Source organism: Crocuta crocuta, unplaced genomic scaffold, assembly GCF_008692635.1.
Source record: "Crocuta crocuta isolate KB4526 unplaced genomic scaffold, BGI_CrCroc_1.0 scaffold77, whole genome shotgun sequence".
In the NCBI taxonomy this organism is placed as follows: Eukaryota; Metazoa; Chordata; class Mammalia; order Carnivora; family Hyaenidae; genus Crocuta; species Crocuta crocuta.
The window spans coordinates 386296-401836 of record NW_027532172.1 but is presented as its reverse complement, the minus strand read 5'-3'; the positions used below and the strand labels follow the sequence as shown (position 1 = coordinate 401836).

Genomic DNA, 15541 nt, shown 5'->3' with positions numbered 1-15541 from the left:
CTGAAGGAATGACAGCATGTCAGACTTAAGTAGCGGGCGGAGGATTAAAGGGACAGAAATGCCTGACTCACACCGTGGGACCCGCGCGCCCCACCGGCCCCGCCCCCTCCTGGCCTGGGGGAGGTGTGCACGGCCCCGCCCTCGACCCGCCCTCGACCCCGCCCCTTCCGTTTCGATTGCGCGTGCGCGGCCCTGCTTCGGCCCCGCCCCCTCCCGGACTCAGCTGCGCGCGCACCGCCCCTCACACCCGTGCGCACGCTCGGCCCCGCCCCCGTCTCCCCGGCGCTCGGAGCCCGAGTCGGCGGGAAGATGGCGGCTCCGCTCATCCCGCTCTCCCAGCAGGTANAGAGGGGCCTGTGGGGAGGGAGGGCGAGTGGGAGGGCGGTCCTGAAGGTGACAGGCCGGCCCGGCCCGCGGCCTCCCGCTCCCTGGCGACCCTCTGCGGGCGGCGTCCAGGCGGGGCTGCTGCACGGTTGTGCATAGTTCAGGGCCCGGGCCCGGCTACGCGTCCGGCCTTAGCCGCGGCTCCCAGACCGGGCGATGCACGGTGGCACTAGGCTCTCACTCGGGGAGGTGGGCGAGGGGAGCGAGCCTTTCTGTGGGTGCGACGGCCCCGCGAGTCTTTGTTTTCTGCCGGGTCCCAGCGCCGGGGAGGATGGTGTCCCCGCCGGGGTGGAGGGCAGACCCCTGCCAGAGCCAGGACCCTCCAGCAGAGCGATCCCGGACTCATCCCTCTCTCCCTTACGAGCTGTTTCTGCGACCCTTAAATTGAGAAAGAGGAGCTCGCACGTCTCCTTTCTGCGTCTTCAGATCCGCCTGATGGTCTCATTAAGGGGCAGTAACAGCGGCGCGACACATATAACATGCAAAGAAGAGCCTTGCGCAGGCAGCCTTGCTTTCTGGGAGGGACGTTCATTTATCTGTCGGTCCGATGTGCGTTGGGCCAGGTGCTGGGAGCGCAGCAGTCACCCAGACAGACAAGGTCGCTGCTCTCCTGGAGGTGACACTCTTACGGGGACTAGAAACTACCTGTGTCCTGCCAACAACAGCTGCCTTTATTTGCTGAATCCTTGTGTTGTACCAAGCACCATGTTATAAGCACTTTGTCTGAATTATCTGGCACGGACTTGGACTGAAGAGAGAAGACGCAGGGTCATATCATCTTGCCTTTTAGTTCTTGGCTCTGTCATTTATTCCTCTGAGTGTCCTTGGATGAAGCCCTTAGAACTCATTTGGAAAATGGAAATTATAAAACATATAGGGATAATGTGAACATTAAGCATGTAAAGCGCTTAGAACAGTGCCTGGCACATCAAAGCACTCCGTGGTACTGTAATTATTACCATCATCTAATTCTCTGGCAGATTGGGACATACAGGAATGTAGACCACAGCGGTAAGAATGCTGTGGTAAGAATGCTGAACCTTAAGAGAGCTGATAGATAGGTTGGCATGCCTGGTCACCTTTTCCAAGGAGAGAGACGTACACACCTACCTGCTAAATCTTACAGGAACCAGCCAATTTCTGGGGCACCTGGGTGGCTCAGTCGGTTGAGCGTCCGACTTCGGCTCAGGTCATTATCTCATCGTTCATGGGTTTGGGCCCCGCGTCAGGCTCTGTGCTGACAGCTAGCTCAGAGCCTGGAGCCTATTTCAGATTCTGTATCTCCCTCTCTCTCTGACCCTCCCCTGCTCATGCTGTCTCTCTCTCTCTCAGAAATAAAACATTAAAAAAAAAAAAAACTAGCCAATTTCTAACACTGTCAGGAAATTAAAAGTATTAAAGACCAGTGGTTATTAATTAATATGTCCTATAACAGATATGAAAGTGCTATGTAGACTACGTGCTCTATAGGTAGAGGGTATTATTATGCTATAATTTAGGATTTGTGTGTTAGGGAGTGAAACTCACTTAGGCTCACTTAATGAGAAAGTGCTCCCATTTTGGGGGGGGTGTGGAAATCTTTCTAAAACTTCCTATCAAACTTTGACAGCCCTAATTTGAACTTGATGACAATAGTGGCTAATGGTCATTGAGTGCTTTGGAGTTTAAGCGCTTTCTAACACATTGGCGCTTATCCACACAACAAGGAAAGGGGAATTCTTATTTTACTGATGCAGAATTAGGTTCAGAGGGAGGCGGTGGTTTGCTACGGTGAGTGGAGGAATGAAAACGTGATTGGGGTCATGTGATTCACGTGCTTAGCACCCTTTGGAATCAAATCCCAGTTCTTTTTTAGGAAGCCCCCTCCTGCCTCATGCTTTCCCTGGTCCTCACACTGCAGCTGTCCTTGCTGCTTTTCTGCACTTCCCATAGTCCCAGCCTTCTCTGTCCTCAGGGGTGTCCTCACTGGCTGTTCCTTCTTCCTGAAGTGCTCTTCCCTGTCTCTTTCTTGGTGCTTTCAGTCCCCGGATCCTTTCCCTGCTTCAGGTGGTAGTTCAGACGTCATTCTTCCCAGAGGCCTTTGCTGATTGCTTGTCAAAGTAGGGCCCCCTCCGTCCCACCAGAATCGTGTCTTTTCCACACACCCCTCGGCACCAGTTGTGGTCTACACCCAGGCACCCAGGGAGAGCGGGTACAGGCTCTTGATCCTAGACCAGCTCCCAGGAGGTGTCAGATATACTCACGAAGCACCAGTGACTTATACCTACTAGTGCCATTTGCAGGTGGCTTGTCTTCTCTCTGTGTGGGGTGGGGCTAGCCGTGGGAGTTGCAAGAGACTGACAGCCAGGGGCCCATGACAAGTTTAGGTCGCAGACCTCTGTGCTTTTTCCTGTTCCTTTATACCTTTGTTGAACAAAGGCGTGACCAGGCTTTAGTCCTTCAGGTAGTTTTATAGCACTTCTCTGCACCTCTTCTTTTTTCTTTTTAAGTTTATTTATTTATTTTGAGAGAGAGAGAGAAAGAGAGAGAGAAAAGCCTAAGCAGGCTCCACCCTATCAGTGCAAAGCCTGACATGGGGCTCGAACTCACGAACCGCGAGATCATGACCCAAGCTGAAATCAAGAGTCAGATGCTTAACTGACCGAGCCTCCCCGGCACCCCTCTCCACACCTGTTCTTATGGGAAGCTCTGCTGCACCAGGTGTTCCTGTCGGCCAGGGTGTGAGGCATAGCCCCTTCCAGTGCTTTCGGTCTGGCTGAGGGATCACACAGTGTCACAGATAATTACCAGAGACTCATGGGTAGGATTCCAGGATAATTTCTGGTCGGGGCATTCAGGGACCTGCCTGGAGCGTGAGGCTGTGCTGGGGACTGACGTGTAGGGCACACTTGGAACATTCTCAGAACGTGGAATTTAGAACAAGGATGGCCAGTTGAAGGTGGGTAAAGCAGCTGCCGGCAGGGTGGCAGAGGGGAGAGGGGCAGTGTGTTTGTCTGCTGTCACCAGCACTTCTGCTATCGGTGCCTTTCCTGGTCTGCTTCACGGTCCCCCGCATCTGTGACACCTCTATCCCTGTACAGCCTCTGATGACCCTGCATAGAAATCGTGCTGTTTTGAAGAGTCAGGGTTGATTTCTCCCTCCGTTGGCGGCTCAGTGATTTCCATTTCTCTCTGCCTCTGGGCAAGCTCCCCTTTGCCTCTCCTACCCCGGAAATGCACCTGTGTCCCTCACCCCTTTGTACCACGTGGTCTCGTAAGTGACTGGTCGTCATACTATCCTTAACCCTGGTGGCCTGTCGTTGGTCGCCCTTGAGCCCCACAACACTGCGTCCTGTCTGCTCCGTCTTAGGGTCTCCCCGCAGAGCATGTCCTTGCCCCTCCAGGACCCTTCTGGAGTCCAGCCTCCTGTTTCTCCGTTCGCCACCCACCACCGCCGGACTTGGCCGCCTCCTTAGCACAGGCACAAGTTCACAGGCTGCGGCCGGCCCCCTTCCTACTTAGACTCTCCCTCCCCACACAACCATCCCCCTGCTCCAGAAGCTTCCAGCTGCTCCCCTCTGTGTCCAGCTCGACTACCCCGTGCCTGGCCTGGCCGGCTTGCCCTCCCGCACTTGCACCACCTCCATGTAAACCTTGCTCTTCCCAGTGCTCTGTTCCCGACACCCTCCATGGCTCTGTTGCCGCCACCTCATGCTGTGACCGCCTGCTGCAGCTGCGCCTGCTCCCAGAGGCCTTGCTGCTGGTGTCTTCCCTCAGTCCCACCTGAACGTCAGTTCTACATCTTGTACCTTCTGTGGGTCCCTCATGTGGCTCTTGACCTGGGAAGCACATGGGAAGCATTGGGCTTGTTGATGAAGAGAGTGTCCTGTGCCCAAGAGGTTCCACACACCCCCCTCCCCCTCGCCATTGGGGTCCAGCACCGGGAGCTTGAGACACATCATCTTCTTAATGGGTATCACATTCTGGGAGGTTTTTATTCCCGTTTCACAAAGTGAGACCCACGGAGATTTAAGTAACTTGCCAAAGTCCTAGTTGGTGGGTCGACCCCACATCCATCTGCTTTCAGAGCCCCGCTCTTTCCCCTCTTCCAGGCAGCCTGCTGGGCACCTTGCCCAGAGCAACACCCGGTGAACATGTCTGCGGCGAATGCCAAGTGCTTGGGACACTTGGTTGTCCTTTCGTCCCCCTTTTTTTTTTTTTTTTTTGCCTCTTAAAGCAATGCCAGTCTCTTTCTTACTAGAATGCTAATGGTGATGTGGTATAAATGGGTGGGTACAGAGCCAGGGTTTAGGGTAAAGATTGGCCCTGCCCCATAAGATCCAGAATTCCCTGACTGGCCTTTTGTCGTACTGACCTGAGTTGGCCTGGTTTCTGTGGACCGAGTAGCTCCCAGTTGAGAAAGAACGTACAAGTTTTGCTCCCTCTGCCCCAATTTTGAACTTTAAAGCAACTTTCTCATGCCTGGCTCTTCACCCGATCAGCTGATCCCGGAAGTGGACTCTCTTTGATCAGATGGTACCCAAGTGCTGAGTGTCATCCACTCCCTGATGCCGCAGGTCACTTCCCGTTATTGTGCCGATGGATGGACACAGCCGCCACCCCTCCAGGAGAGGCGGGTTGTCAGCCCCTCTGGGCGGTGCCCTCAGGTTCTCCCCACCCAGACCTCACCTGAGCAGCCAGCATCCACTCGGAAAGCTAGTCCACATTCTTCCCCAAAGACGCCTCTCCCTCCCCGCAATCACATGAGGTCCCTTCAGGGGGTGGGTGTTTCCCATGTTAGGGTCCCCAGATGTTCTCTCTGGGCCCTCAGTCATGCAGTATTTTCTGTATCTCCCTTTGTCATGTGCAAATTGGGCCTAACTGTTAAGTATCCGCATCCTGACAGTGGGGCGTTGGCACCTCGCAGGGTGACGGGTGGGCTGTCAGTGCCTCTTGTTCGTGGATCACGCTGTTCATTCAGCAGGCATGTGTTGGGCTGGGCTCCGCCTGGGCTGTGAGAGGTGGCAGTGACCCTGAACACAGTTCTGTCCCGTGGAGCCCAGGTTCTGAGGACCGGGGTGCAGACGGCAGGCAATGAGCAAGTCTGGTCTGTCCCACAGTCGTGTGCTTGGCGCTGTGCGGACTGTGAAGCCAAGCGTACAGTCCCGCAGGTGAGGTGGGGAAGCCTCCCTACGCAGGCGCCAAGGACTGAGCAGAAGGGGCATTTCAGATTGCTCACCTTCCCTCCCAGGGCTCCCTGCTCCGACTTATCCTCCCTTTTTATAAAGAGGTGAACTGGTTCCCGGAGGCATAGGTCACTTGTGAAAGGTCACACCCAGCAAGCGCGTGCTGACACAGCTCATCTGACGCGGGTCTGGGGCTCTGTGTTGCACTCCAGTTTCTTTTTATTTCTTGAACTGCCAAGCATTCGACAGTGTGAGGGCTTACGTGGTTTTAAACAGTGGCCATGCTCCCTAGGTAGTAGGCGCTGTGTCCCCCAGATGCTGTGCAGTCTGATGGAGAGAAGATCACCTGTTTACATTTTTATTTTATTGTCTTGATCTCATCTCCCTGGAACGTTGCAGGGGAAACAGAAAGGCTGCCTTTTCGTCTTTACGGGGGGTCAGCAGGTTTCCCTGCCGGAGTGGGTGTTGGGTGCTTCGGGGCAGATGCAGAAATGTGAGCCATGTCCGGCCCACGAGGAGAGTCGCCTTGGTCCAGGTCACAGTGGAGGCAGAGGCCGCAGGTGGCGTGAGCTGGACGAGGGGCGGGTCACATGCTTCCCTGTGGAGCCGGCTGCGTGGAGGAGAAGGGGCGTTGGCGCTGGGCCGCGGGGACGCAGGGAAGGGAGGGGGGAATGCTCTTTCAGACAGAGGCAAAGCAGAATGAACAAAGGCCAGGAGACTGGGATTCCAGCACAGAGGGCCGGATGTGAGGCCGGGGCTGAGACCTTGGGGTCCACCTCCCTCTTTTAGTTAGGGTCACGTAGGGATTAAAGGGAGAAGGTGGTTTGGTAAGTGGGACACGGTCTGTGCCTGGCCTACAGATTGGCCTGAGACAAAAGGGACTGACAGGGCATCTGCTTGCCTAGAGTGGCCGACGAGGGGGCGGGGTGAGAGAGGGAGACCTGCCTGCTGTGTGGCCCAAAGGGCCGCCTCTGCGTAGAATGCTCTGCCTACTGCAGTAGTGGGCCCAGCCTTAACATCCCAAGCTGCTGGAGGGCGGGAGAGGTTACAGACGGCCAGAACCAGCCACCTCCTTGCATTTTGGCCTGGCTCTGCCTACAGGGGGGATTGTTGCACTCTCGGTGGCAGAATCGACTTACTACCTTTCAGGCCTGCTGGTAAAAAGTCAGTTTGCCTTTTGTAGACACTGGCTGAAAGCAGAGAATGGTGGTGTCAGGGGGCCTGGCTGTCCCTCTCTGCGGACAGGAAGCACGCTGCCCACCTGCACCCCACGCTCCCCAGTGCTGCCCTCCTCCCTGTTTGCTCTGCCCTGTGGCCCCTTGGCATTTTTTTTCAGTTGCTTGCTCAGGCGACATTCCGTCTTGCCTCAGGGCCTTTGCATATGCTATTTATGGTTCCTTTCAGGGATTTTCTTCCCCCTGTTTTATCTCTGGGTTAACTTCTCCTCTTCATATCTCAGCTGGCACCTCACTTCCTGAGGGAAAGCCTTCCCTGACAGATTGGCCCAGCTTCTCTGTTACTGCCTGTGGGGATGCTCTGTGCTTTTCCACACGCCAGTTTGTAATTTCCTGCTGGTGGGATTATTTGATGGATGGTCGGTCTCTCCCCCATCACCTAGACTATGCCCAGAAAGGCCTGTTTTAATTTGTCCTTGTTCCCCAGGTGTTCAGGAATCCTGTTGAACAAATGGCAGAATGGTGGGGCAGGTCCACCGTGTGTGAGGCCGTGAGGGGCTGTGGCAGGTTCTCGAGGAGGGAAGTGACGTGTTTAGATCTGACCGCCTGCATAGAGAATGTGCAGAGCCGGACACTAGCTCGGGGACTTTTGTTGTGATTTGGGCACGAAGTGGCGAAGAGCAGCCTGACATGAGGTGGACTCTGGGAGAGGAGAGGGGTTTGTGACTAAAGGAGTGTAGGGCAGGGGCCTTCCAAGTTGGGGGTGGGGTGGGGAAGGCAGGCGTGTGTGCGGCCAGCAGGGCCAGACCAGACCCGCTGTCCCGGGCAGTGCCGGGTGGGTGGCTGGGTCAGCTGAGATCAGACCTGCCACCTTGCAGCAGGCCCTCCAGGCCGGGGACCCCACATTTAGGGGCAGCTGAGAAGCAGCCTGCCTCCTGGGGGTTGTGTCAGGTCCCTTTGCTGAGCGTCCGCCCGGTGCTGGAATGAGACCAAGAAACAGCCCCTTCCCTGCAGGTGGCTCAGCCGGAGCTGGGCTCCCAGGCACACAGATAAGCAGGACCCCGTGTGGCAGACACCCTCGAGGAGGTCAGGTGGCAGCCCGCACAGGTGGAGTGAATTGCCCCTCTGGGTTGGAAATAAGGAGAAGAGGAAGGGTGGGGGGGGTCTGGCTCTTCCTTCCCCTTTCCCCTCTTCCGCTGCGGCGGGACCAGAGGCAGCAGATGGGTGCAGCCTTTCCAGACTGGCTGCTCCCCACCCCCTCCTACCCGGTCAGAGCCCCCTTCCCTGACTCCAGAAACCCAGTTGGGGGGAGAGATCTGGGGCGCAGGTGTGTCATTGCCACTGTCCCGGCTCTCCTTTCTGAACAAGGAAACTAAGAAGGACAGTGGTAAGATGACTGTTTTCAGGCCTCCCAGGGAGTGGGGCGCTTGGGTCAGACCACAGCTCCAAAGCCAGTGTTCCCTCCCGTGGACACCACACGGTGGGCCCCCGGGGGGGCAGGAGCAGCCGTGTCCCTGCTGTGTCCCACGCCCCTGCAGCAGGCGGGTGGTAACCATCTGTTGACTGATGCTACGGACTCCGAATAGCAACCGGGAGCAGTCCCTCTAGTCGCCCTGGATGGTAGTTGATCGGTGGAAATGTTTTGTCTCTAAGGGGAGAAGCAGGCACCTCCTGCCCTGGGGTTGTAAGTCAGGGAGGCCTTGGGGGCCAGCGTCCTGATGGCCAGGCCCCCATGCCTTCGCAGGGCTGCCGATGTCTCTTTGCTTCTGCCCTGAGAGGGTGGGGAGGAGGCTCTCTGATTCACTAGTGGCAGTGACAGGCATGCCTGTCGATCCATAGAAAATTGGCTTTTCTTAATCCACAAAGGTTGTTTTCAGTTTTACGTATCCAGTGGGAAAAGGAAACGATCTTTCAGACCACTTTCTTTTTAACGTTTATTTATTTTTGAGAGACAGAGATGGAGCGTGAGCAGGGGAGGGGCAGAGAGAGAGACACATACACAGAATCTGAAGCAGCTCCAGGCTCTGAGCTGTCAGCACAGAACCCGATGCGTGGCTCGAACCCAGGAACCGTGAGATCATGACTGAGCTGAAGTCAGATGCTTAACTGCCTGAGCCACCCAGGCGCTCCCTCCCCAGACCATTTTTAAAGGGGACAGAATAAACAGAAAGAACTGTTGGTGGTGAGGTCCTCACATGGACACTCTTAAACCAGGACCGGGAGGTTTGGGGCATGGATTTGCCCTCTAAACCGCCCCCCCCACCCCCTAGCTGGAAGCAGCAGTTCCGGGTTGGAGGTGCCAGAACTGGGCAGACCTAGGTGTGTGTTATTGAGAACATTTCTCCCATCGGGGGTTTTCTTTGACGAAGACGAGAACGGTCGCTGTGCCTGCCGTGCACCGTGTATCCGTCCCGGACACACTTCCCGTGGAGCAGAGGATTCCACAGGGATGAGCGGCTGCTGAGTGGGTGCGAGCCGGTGCTCTTGTTTCTGTCGCCCACACGCCAGACCAGGGAATCGACATTTTCTTTCAAGCCAAGCTAGTCCTGTTGGCATTCAGCCTCTTGATTTAATTTTTTGTTGCCTTTGAGCCCCTTGAAGATAACCTTTGCTTCACAGCTACTAAGCACTTACCCCTCTCTGTGTGAAATTGCACGTTTTAAAAAAAGTCATCAGTGAGACTTAAGAACTAGTAAAAGACTGGGGTGCCCTAGGTGTTGGGAGTGGCTCCACCGACTGGGTGAGAGAGCAAATGAGTACGACAGGCACCGCAGCGTGGCCAGCGTCTGGTGAATTGTTGTCCTGTGTTTTGGCAAAGATTATCTGCTGTGGCTCTAAGGACCTGGGTTCGGTGCTCACAAGAGACCTCCTGGTAGTAGCCTTGCCTGACCTCGATTCCCGTCTGCCGCGATTCTTTGTAAAGAAAGCCCGCTCCTCTGTCTCAGTGATTGTAATAATAAGGGCGATAATGGACGCAGTAGCATCTCCCAATTGTGGACTGTGCTTTACCTACATCTTCTCGTTTGGTGCTCAAAGTAATCCTCAGGGCAGGCACTGTATCATTCCCATCCTGTGGAAGGGGAAACTGAGGCCCCGCGAGGTTTTTGTCTGTACTCTGCTGCTGAGTGGTGGGGCTGTGTCTACCCGAGCATTGCTCTCCCCGCACCCCTTCCTCCTGAGGCCCCATTGAAATCTTACCCATTCTGTGAACAAACGTTTAAGGAAGGCCTGGTTCCTGACCCAGCATTGCAAGAGGTAGAATAAATGTGAGACCTCTTACCTCACCCCCCTTCACTGAATTAGAAATGTAGGAGGGAGGTCCTGACAAAAATTGGACATTGAGAAACGTCCCATTTGTAAGTTCGGGGCTATGGGAGTGTCGGGGTGGGAGGGACTCACTTCATTTGGGGGACTTTGGGAGGCTTTTTAAGGCAAGGGGTCATTTGTGGGGCTGGGAGGTAACTGGCCTTCAGCAGGCTCAGGGAGTAACTTGGACGGAGACAAGGAGTGGAAGGCACGCGGTACTTAGAGCATCTGCCGGAGCAGGAAGGAAAGCCGGGATTGAGTGCTGTGCACGTTTGATTGGTGCAGGGGTCTCTGGGTGAGTATGTGTGAGCTCCAGGTGGCTGTATGTGTGGGGGAGAGTAGTGCAGTCAGCCGGTGGAGGCAGGAGATGGCTGTGGGGCTCCTCGAGAGCTAGGCAGAGGGTTGGAACCTTGTACTGCTTGCCAACTGCAGAGGGTCCTTTCCGGGCCGAGGAGTAACCGCGTGTAATTCCTCTCTCTGCTCCTGCCAGCACGTTTGCTCGTCTGTGTTTGTTCCCTGACCAGACCGTGATGCTCCACTCCTCCATGGAATCTGGGTGCCTCCTCAGTGCCTGGTGCCTGAGGATCCCCAGGCTCTATATTAGAGCCATGGGTACCGGGAGGGTGATGATGCCATCCACAGAGAGGAGGGGAGGGGCGTGGAGAGCTGCTGACCCCATCCGCCTTGGGGAGCCCTGAGTCCCGGGCAGTGTGTTCTCTTGAGGGATGGCGAAACACTGGGCCAGAGCTCAGAAGATGGCCCAGGTGGCTGATCTAGGAAAGGAATATGGGGCAGATTCAGGGCCCACTTGGGGAAGGCCGGGAGCATCGTGGGAAGTGGGTGTTCTCAGGAAGGTGGTAGGCGCTCTGCTGTGGGGGGGCCCCTACTGCTGAGCTGTCACCCCTGTGAGTCCGTTCAGGGCCCAGTCCACCGTCCAGAGGAAGGAAGGACAGAGAGGATGGGGGCTAGGAGGAGCCATGTCCAGGGAGGGCTGTGGGGAGACCGGGGCCACTTCTCATCTTCAACAGCGCTTGTGGCAGAATGGGCTAGAATCCGCTCCCTGCTCCGCCTAGGCTGCCCGGGCAAGGTCCCCGGGGCTCTTATTGCTTGACCCTTTCCAGCGCCACCCAGTCCTCTGTGTGGCTGCACTCACCCTCATACCGCGCCCCCGCCCCGACGCCCATCCCTGATCCCTTCCTACTCCCTTGGTGGTGTCCCGGCACAGTGCCTCCTCTGTCTGTGTTGCAGGTGCTCCCTGGCATGCCTGTTGTCGCGCCCGCTCGGGCAGGCTCAGCTGGGGCGGGGGCGTGTCTGGGCTGCCGAGTGCCCCTGCCATCCCCGTCTCTTCTCCAGCCCTTGATGGCCCTCAGTGTGTGTTGTCACGCGTAATGACAGTGACAGCGTAATGAATCCCTCCAGACTAGGAGCTCCACGGGTTTTCTGTAGAAACTGCAGAGGTCCCCACCTCGGTGTCCCGGAGGAGCAGCCCGCAGAATGTGTAAAGGTGAACGGCTCATCCTGTCCGTGTTCGCGCGCAGCGAGCGGCTGCATTCCTTGGCCTCCTCCTCCTGGACGCCTGCCCAAGTCTCTCCCCGGTTGCTTCCTGCTGGTGCTCCCTGTCACCCGCTCTGCGTAGCCAAGTGCATATTCATTCCACCGGCTCACGTGCACGTTGGCTCTGGTCGCCTCAGGGATCCCGTTCCGGGCTCCTCAGCCGGGCGGGCACAGAGCCTGTTCTCTCACTGGGTCCACCCTTCCTGGGTGCTGAATGAGCCCGAGTCCCTGCCGGCCCCCTCTGCCCCGGAGCCCACTTTGCCCATCCCTGGCCCCTCGCTCAGGCTCTGGAGGCTTCGGCTGTGCCTCCTGCTGTCGTAGCCCTCGAGTCCGTTGGCACGTGCTGTAGTCATGGGCTCACTTTGCTGTAGTCACGGGCTCACTTTGCGCCTGTCTCCCCATCTTGAGCCCTAGAGCGCTGTCACACACTCTTTGTATCCCTGATTCCTCCTCATTGTGTGTAACGCGTGTTTGTTGAACAAGTGAATGAAAGATTTACAAGTCCAAGGGCAGACCACTCTTTCAGAAGGTTTCTGGGAAAGGGGCGGGTAGTAGCTTCAGGCAGAACCGGGCTGAAGGAACATTTCTGGGGATGGGGTACGTTTTCACGTGGGCGCCGGTGGAAGGAGAGGACGAGGGAGAGAACAGGACTGTATGCAGCGGGCGCTGGAGGAGAGCTCGCCCCGTGCCCGGCTCTGGTGGTGGGAATGCTCATCCTTATTTTCCAGGTGAAGAAACCGAGGCACAGAGAGGCTGCTCACCCACCCCAGGGTTACACAGCACTCTGGCGGTGGGGCAGGACTTGCGTCCACATCTGTCTGGTGGCACTCTTGACCTCTGTGTGGCTCTGCTTCTCCTGGTGCTGGGAGTGTGGGGCCAAGAGCAGTGGGCTCCTGGGAGCGCTGGCGCTTTTACGGCTGAGCCTCCAGGTACTTCCCGGCCCGAAACTCCCTCTGGCTGTCCTGTTCCCCTCGATGCTTCTCTGCGTCTAAACTTGCAGGCCTGGTTCTCTTGCTCTTTGGTTCTCCTTGTAGGTGGGGACTGCAGGCCTCACCCCCCAGGCCCTGTCCCCACCGCAGGCCTTGAGTTCCGCGCGGGTCGGATGGAGGTGCCGTACCCTGTGCTGCATGGCGGGTACACACCTTCAGCTCACGTCATGGCGGTCATTACCGCCCCCAGGGAGAATCGCGTATCTTCCGATCCGTCTTCTCGTTGAATGTGTCTCTTTCCCTTTTGTGTCTTACTTACAAAAGCAGTGAAGCAGTGTGCGCTGCTGTAGGGCACTGGCAGACTCAGAGCCACAGGGGGACAGCCAGGCCACTGTTAGCATGCTGCGTCCGTCCTGCCACACTCAGGCCCTTGTGCTTACATGATGGCCGTGTGCTTGCCGGCCGCGCCGTGACCAGGGTGCCAGCTTGGGCCCTCCCTTTGCTTAGCAAATACCTGACGGTCCTAGCCCACTCATAAATGTTCTGCCTGTGCTGTTTTCAGTGCTTCACAGTATATTCTCCTCCCTCACCTGTTCTCAACCTTTGCCGTCACCTGTAGCCCTCGCCCACAAGCAGCGTGAGCTGATACATCCCTCTTGCCTTTCCCCACCTCCTGTGTAAGGACACAAGCCTAAACCAGACTGACTCCATAATAGGCTTTAAGTTTCCCCTCTAAACTAGAAGGCCTAAGTTTCAGTTTCCCTGAAACTATCAGGCAGCTACACACTGCCCAAGGCCGAATCCACTGCGCTGGTGAGGTCTGGGAGCCCGAGCTAGAGCCCGTAATAAAGCCCTTTGCCTTTGCATGTGTGACTCGGTCTCCCCGGTGGTCTCTGGTCATTGAGGATACTGCGATCTGGGTATAACACCTGCATAGTTAGTTAATCACTTCCTCGGGGTAGACCTCCCAAGGGGGGGGGGGCTTACAGTAGTGGAAGGGTGTGTGTGTGTTAAAGAAATGTTAGTTTTTACTTTACACAGACGTATGACACTGCTCGTGATAAAGCTACTCTTTGCATATCACGCTGAACACCCGAAGCAGCTCGAACTGTTAGGGTCCTTGCAGAAGCAGCAACCTAGCAAATGCTGGTCTTTCTGTAAAATTTTGCACACGCTCATAGTAGAGGGAAGAGTTTAATGAAGTCTCATGCACTCACCATCCGTTTATAACAAATGCCATTTTTCACGTCTCTGCACAGGAGTCTACCGTCCCTGGACTCCTCTGCCATACACATTTTTATTTCTGAGATTTTTATTTTAAATTTCTGAAATCATATTTCTATATGTATCTCTGACAGTAAGACCATTTGTCTTTACATAACCATGGTAGCCTATCAACACTGTATTATTTATTTATTTATCTATTTATTTAAAGCTTATTTTGAGAGAGAGAGGGAGAAAGTGCACACAAGGGTGAGCAGGGGAGAGGCAGAGAGAGAGAGGGAGAGAGAATCTCAAGCAGGCTCCACACGGAGCCTGACATGGGGTGTGATCTCATGAACCATGAGATCATGACCTGAGCCAAAATCGAGTTGGACGCTTAACCGACTGAGCCCCCCAGGCACCCCAGCACCTTACACATTTAATTATTCCTTAGTATTCCCCGATTGATACCAGTCCATATTCAAATCTAAGTAGGTGACCTGATTGTCTAAAGAGGTGACCTTGTTATTTGTTTGTGAGGCCTCTGTCTCTCTCACTGTCTTTTAAAAATTTATTTTAAGGGGCGCCTGGGTGGCTCAGTCGGTTAAGCATCTGACTTCGGCTCAGGTCATGATCTCACGGTTCGTGGGTCCGAGCCCTGTGTCAGGCTCTGTGCTGACAGTCAGCTCACAGCCTGGAGCCTGTTTTGGATTCTGTGTCTTCCCTCTCTCTCGGACCCTTCCCTGTTCATGCTCTCTCTCTCTCTCTCTCTCTCTCTCAAAAATTAAAAAATAAAATTATTTTGCGACCACTGTAGATTTACAAGCAGTTTGGAAAAAGAATGCAGAGTGACCCTGTGTGCCCTTCACTCAGTGTCCTGCAGCGGTAACATTTTGCAAGCCTGTAGTAGCTGTCACAACCAAGACTTCTACATTGCTGTGGCCAGATGCAGACAGCTCCATCCCACACAGGGGTCCCTCCTCTAGGTTCCTTTTAGCCACTCCCACGCCTTCCTTAACCCCTGGTAACCATTTATCTGTTCATTTCCATAATCAGCATTTTAATAATGTTGTATGATGGAATCACACAGCACGCAGCCTTTGGAGATTGGCCTTTGCACTTAGTGTGTGATCCTCTGGGGAGGTTTCCAGGTTGTGGTGTGTATCGGTAGTTCATTCCTTGGCTTTTCATCAGCAGGTAGTGGTCCATGGGGGATGGTCACGGTTCGTTCACCCCATTGAAGGACGTCTGATATGTTTCCAGTTCAGGGCGGTGATGAATAAAGCTGCACTAAACATCTGAGCGCAGGGTGCCATGTGAACCTAAGTCTTCATTTCTCTGGATGAATACCCAGGACAGTTACTGGGGCTCGTGATAGTTGAAGGTTTAATTGTTTTTAAGAAACTGCTGAACTCCAAATGTCCATCGACAGATGAATGGATAAAGAAGATGTGGTATATATATATATATATATATACAATGGAGTATTAATTCGGCGATCAGAAAGAATGAAATCTTGCCATTTGCAACAACATGGGTGGAACTAGAGTGTATTATGCTAAGCGAAATTAGTCTGAGAAAGATAAATATCCTATGACTTCACTCATGTGGAATTTAAGATACAAAACAGAACATAAGAGAAGGGAAGCAGAAATAGTATAAAAACAGGGAGGGGAATAGACTATAAGAGACTTTTTTTTTTTTTACATTTTTTAATGTTTTATTTATTTCTGAAAGAGAAAGAGAGAGAGAGAGAGAGAGAGAGAGAGGCAGCATGAGCAGGGGAGGGAGCAGAGAGAGAGGGAGAGAAAGAATCCGAAGCAGG

At 54.8% G+C, this 15541-nt stretch overlaps 1 protein-coding gene across 4 annotated transcripts in view; it reads left to right on the top strand.

Annotated features, from left to right (window-relative positions):
* The first annotated feature begins 276 nt into the window (after positions 1–276).
* EPS15L1 (epidermal growth factor receptor pathway substrate 15 like 1) overlaps positions 277–15541 on the top strand; it is a 92634-nt gene continuing 77369 nt past the window's right edge. For all 4 annotated transcript variants that reach the window (XM_077777056.1, XM_077777055.1, XM_077777054.1 and 1 more), the window contains exon 1: positions 277–342. In XM_077777056.1, the coding sequence (XP_077633182.1) occupies positions 310–342 (33 nt within the window). In that variant the 5' untranslated portion in view covers positions 277–309. The remainder of the gene's footprint in view (positions 343–15541) is intronic.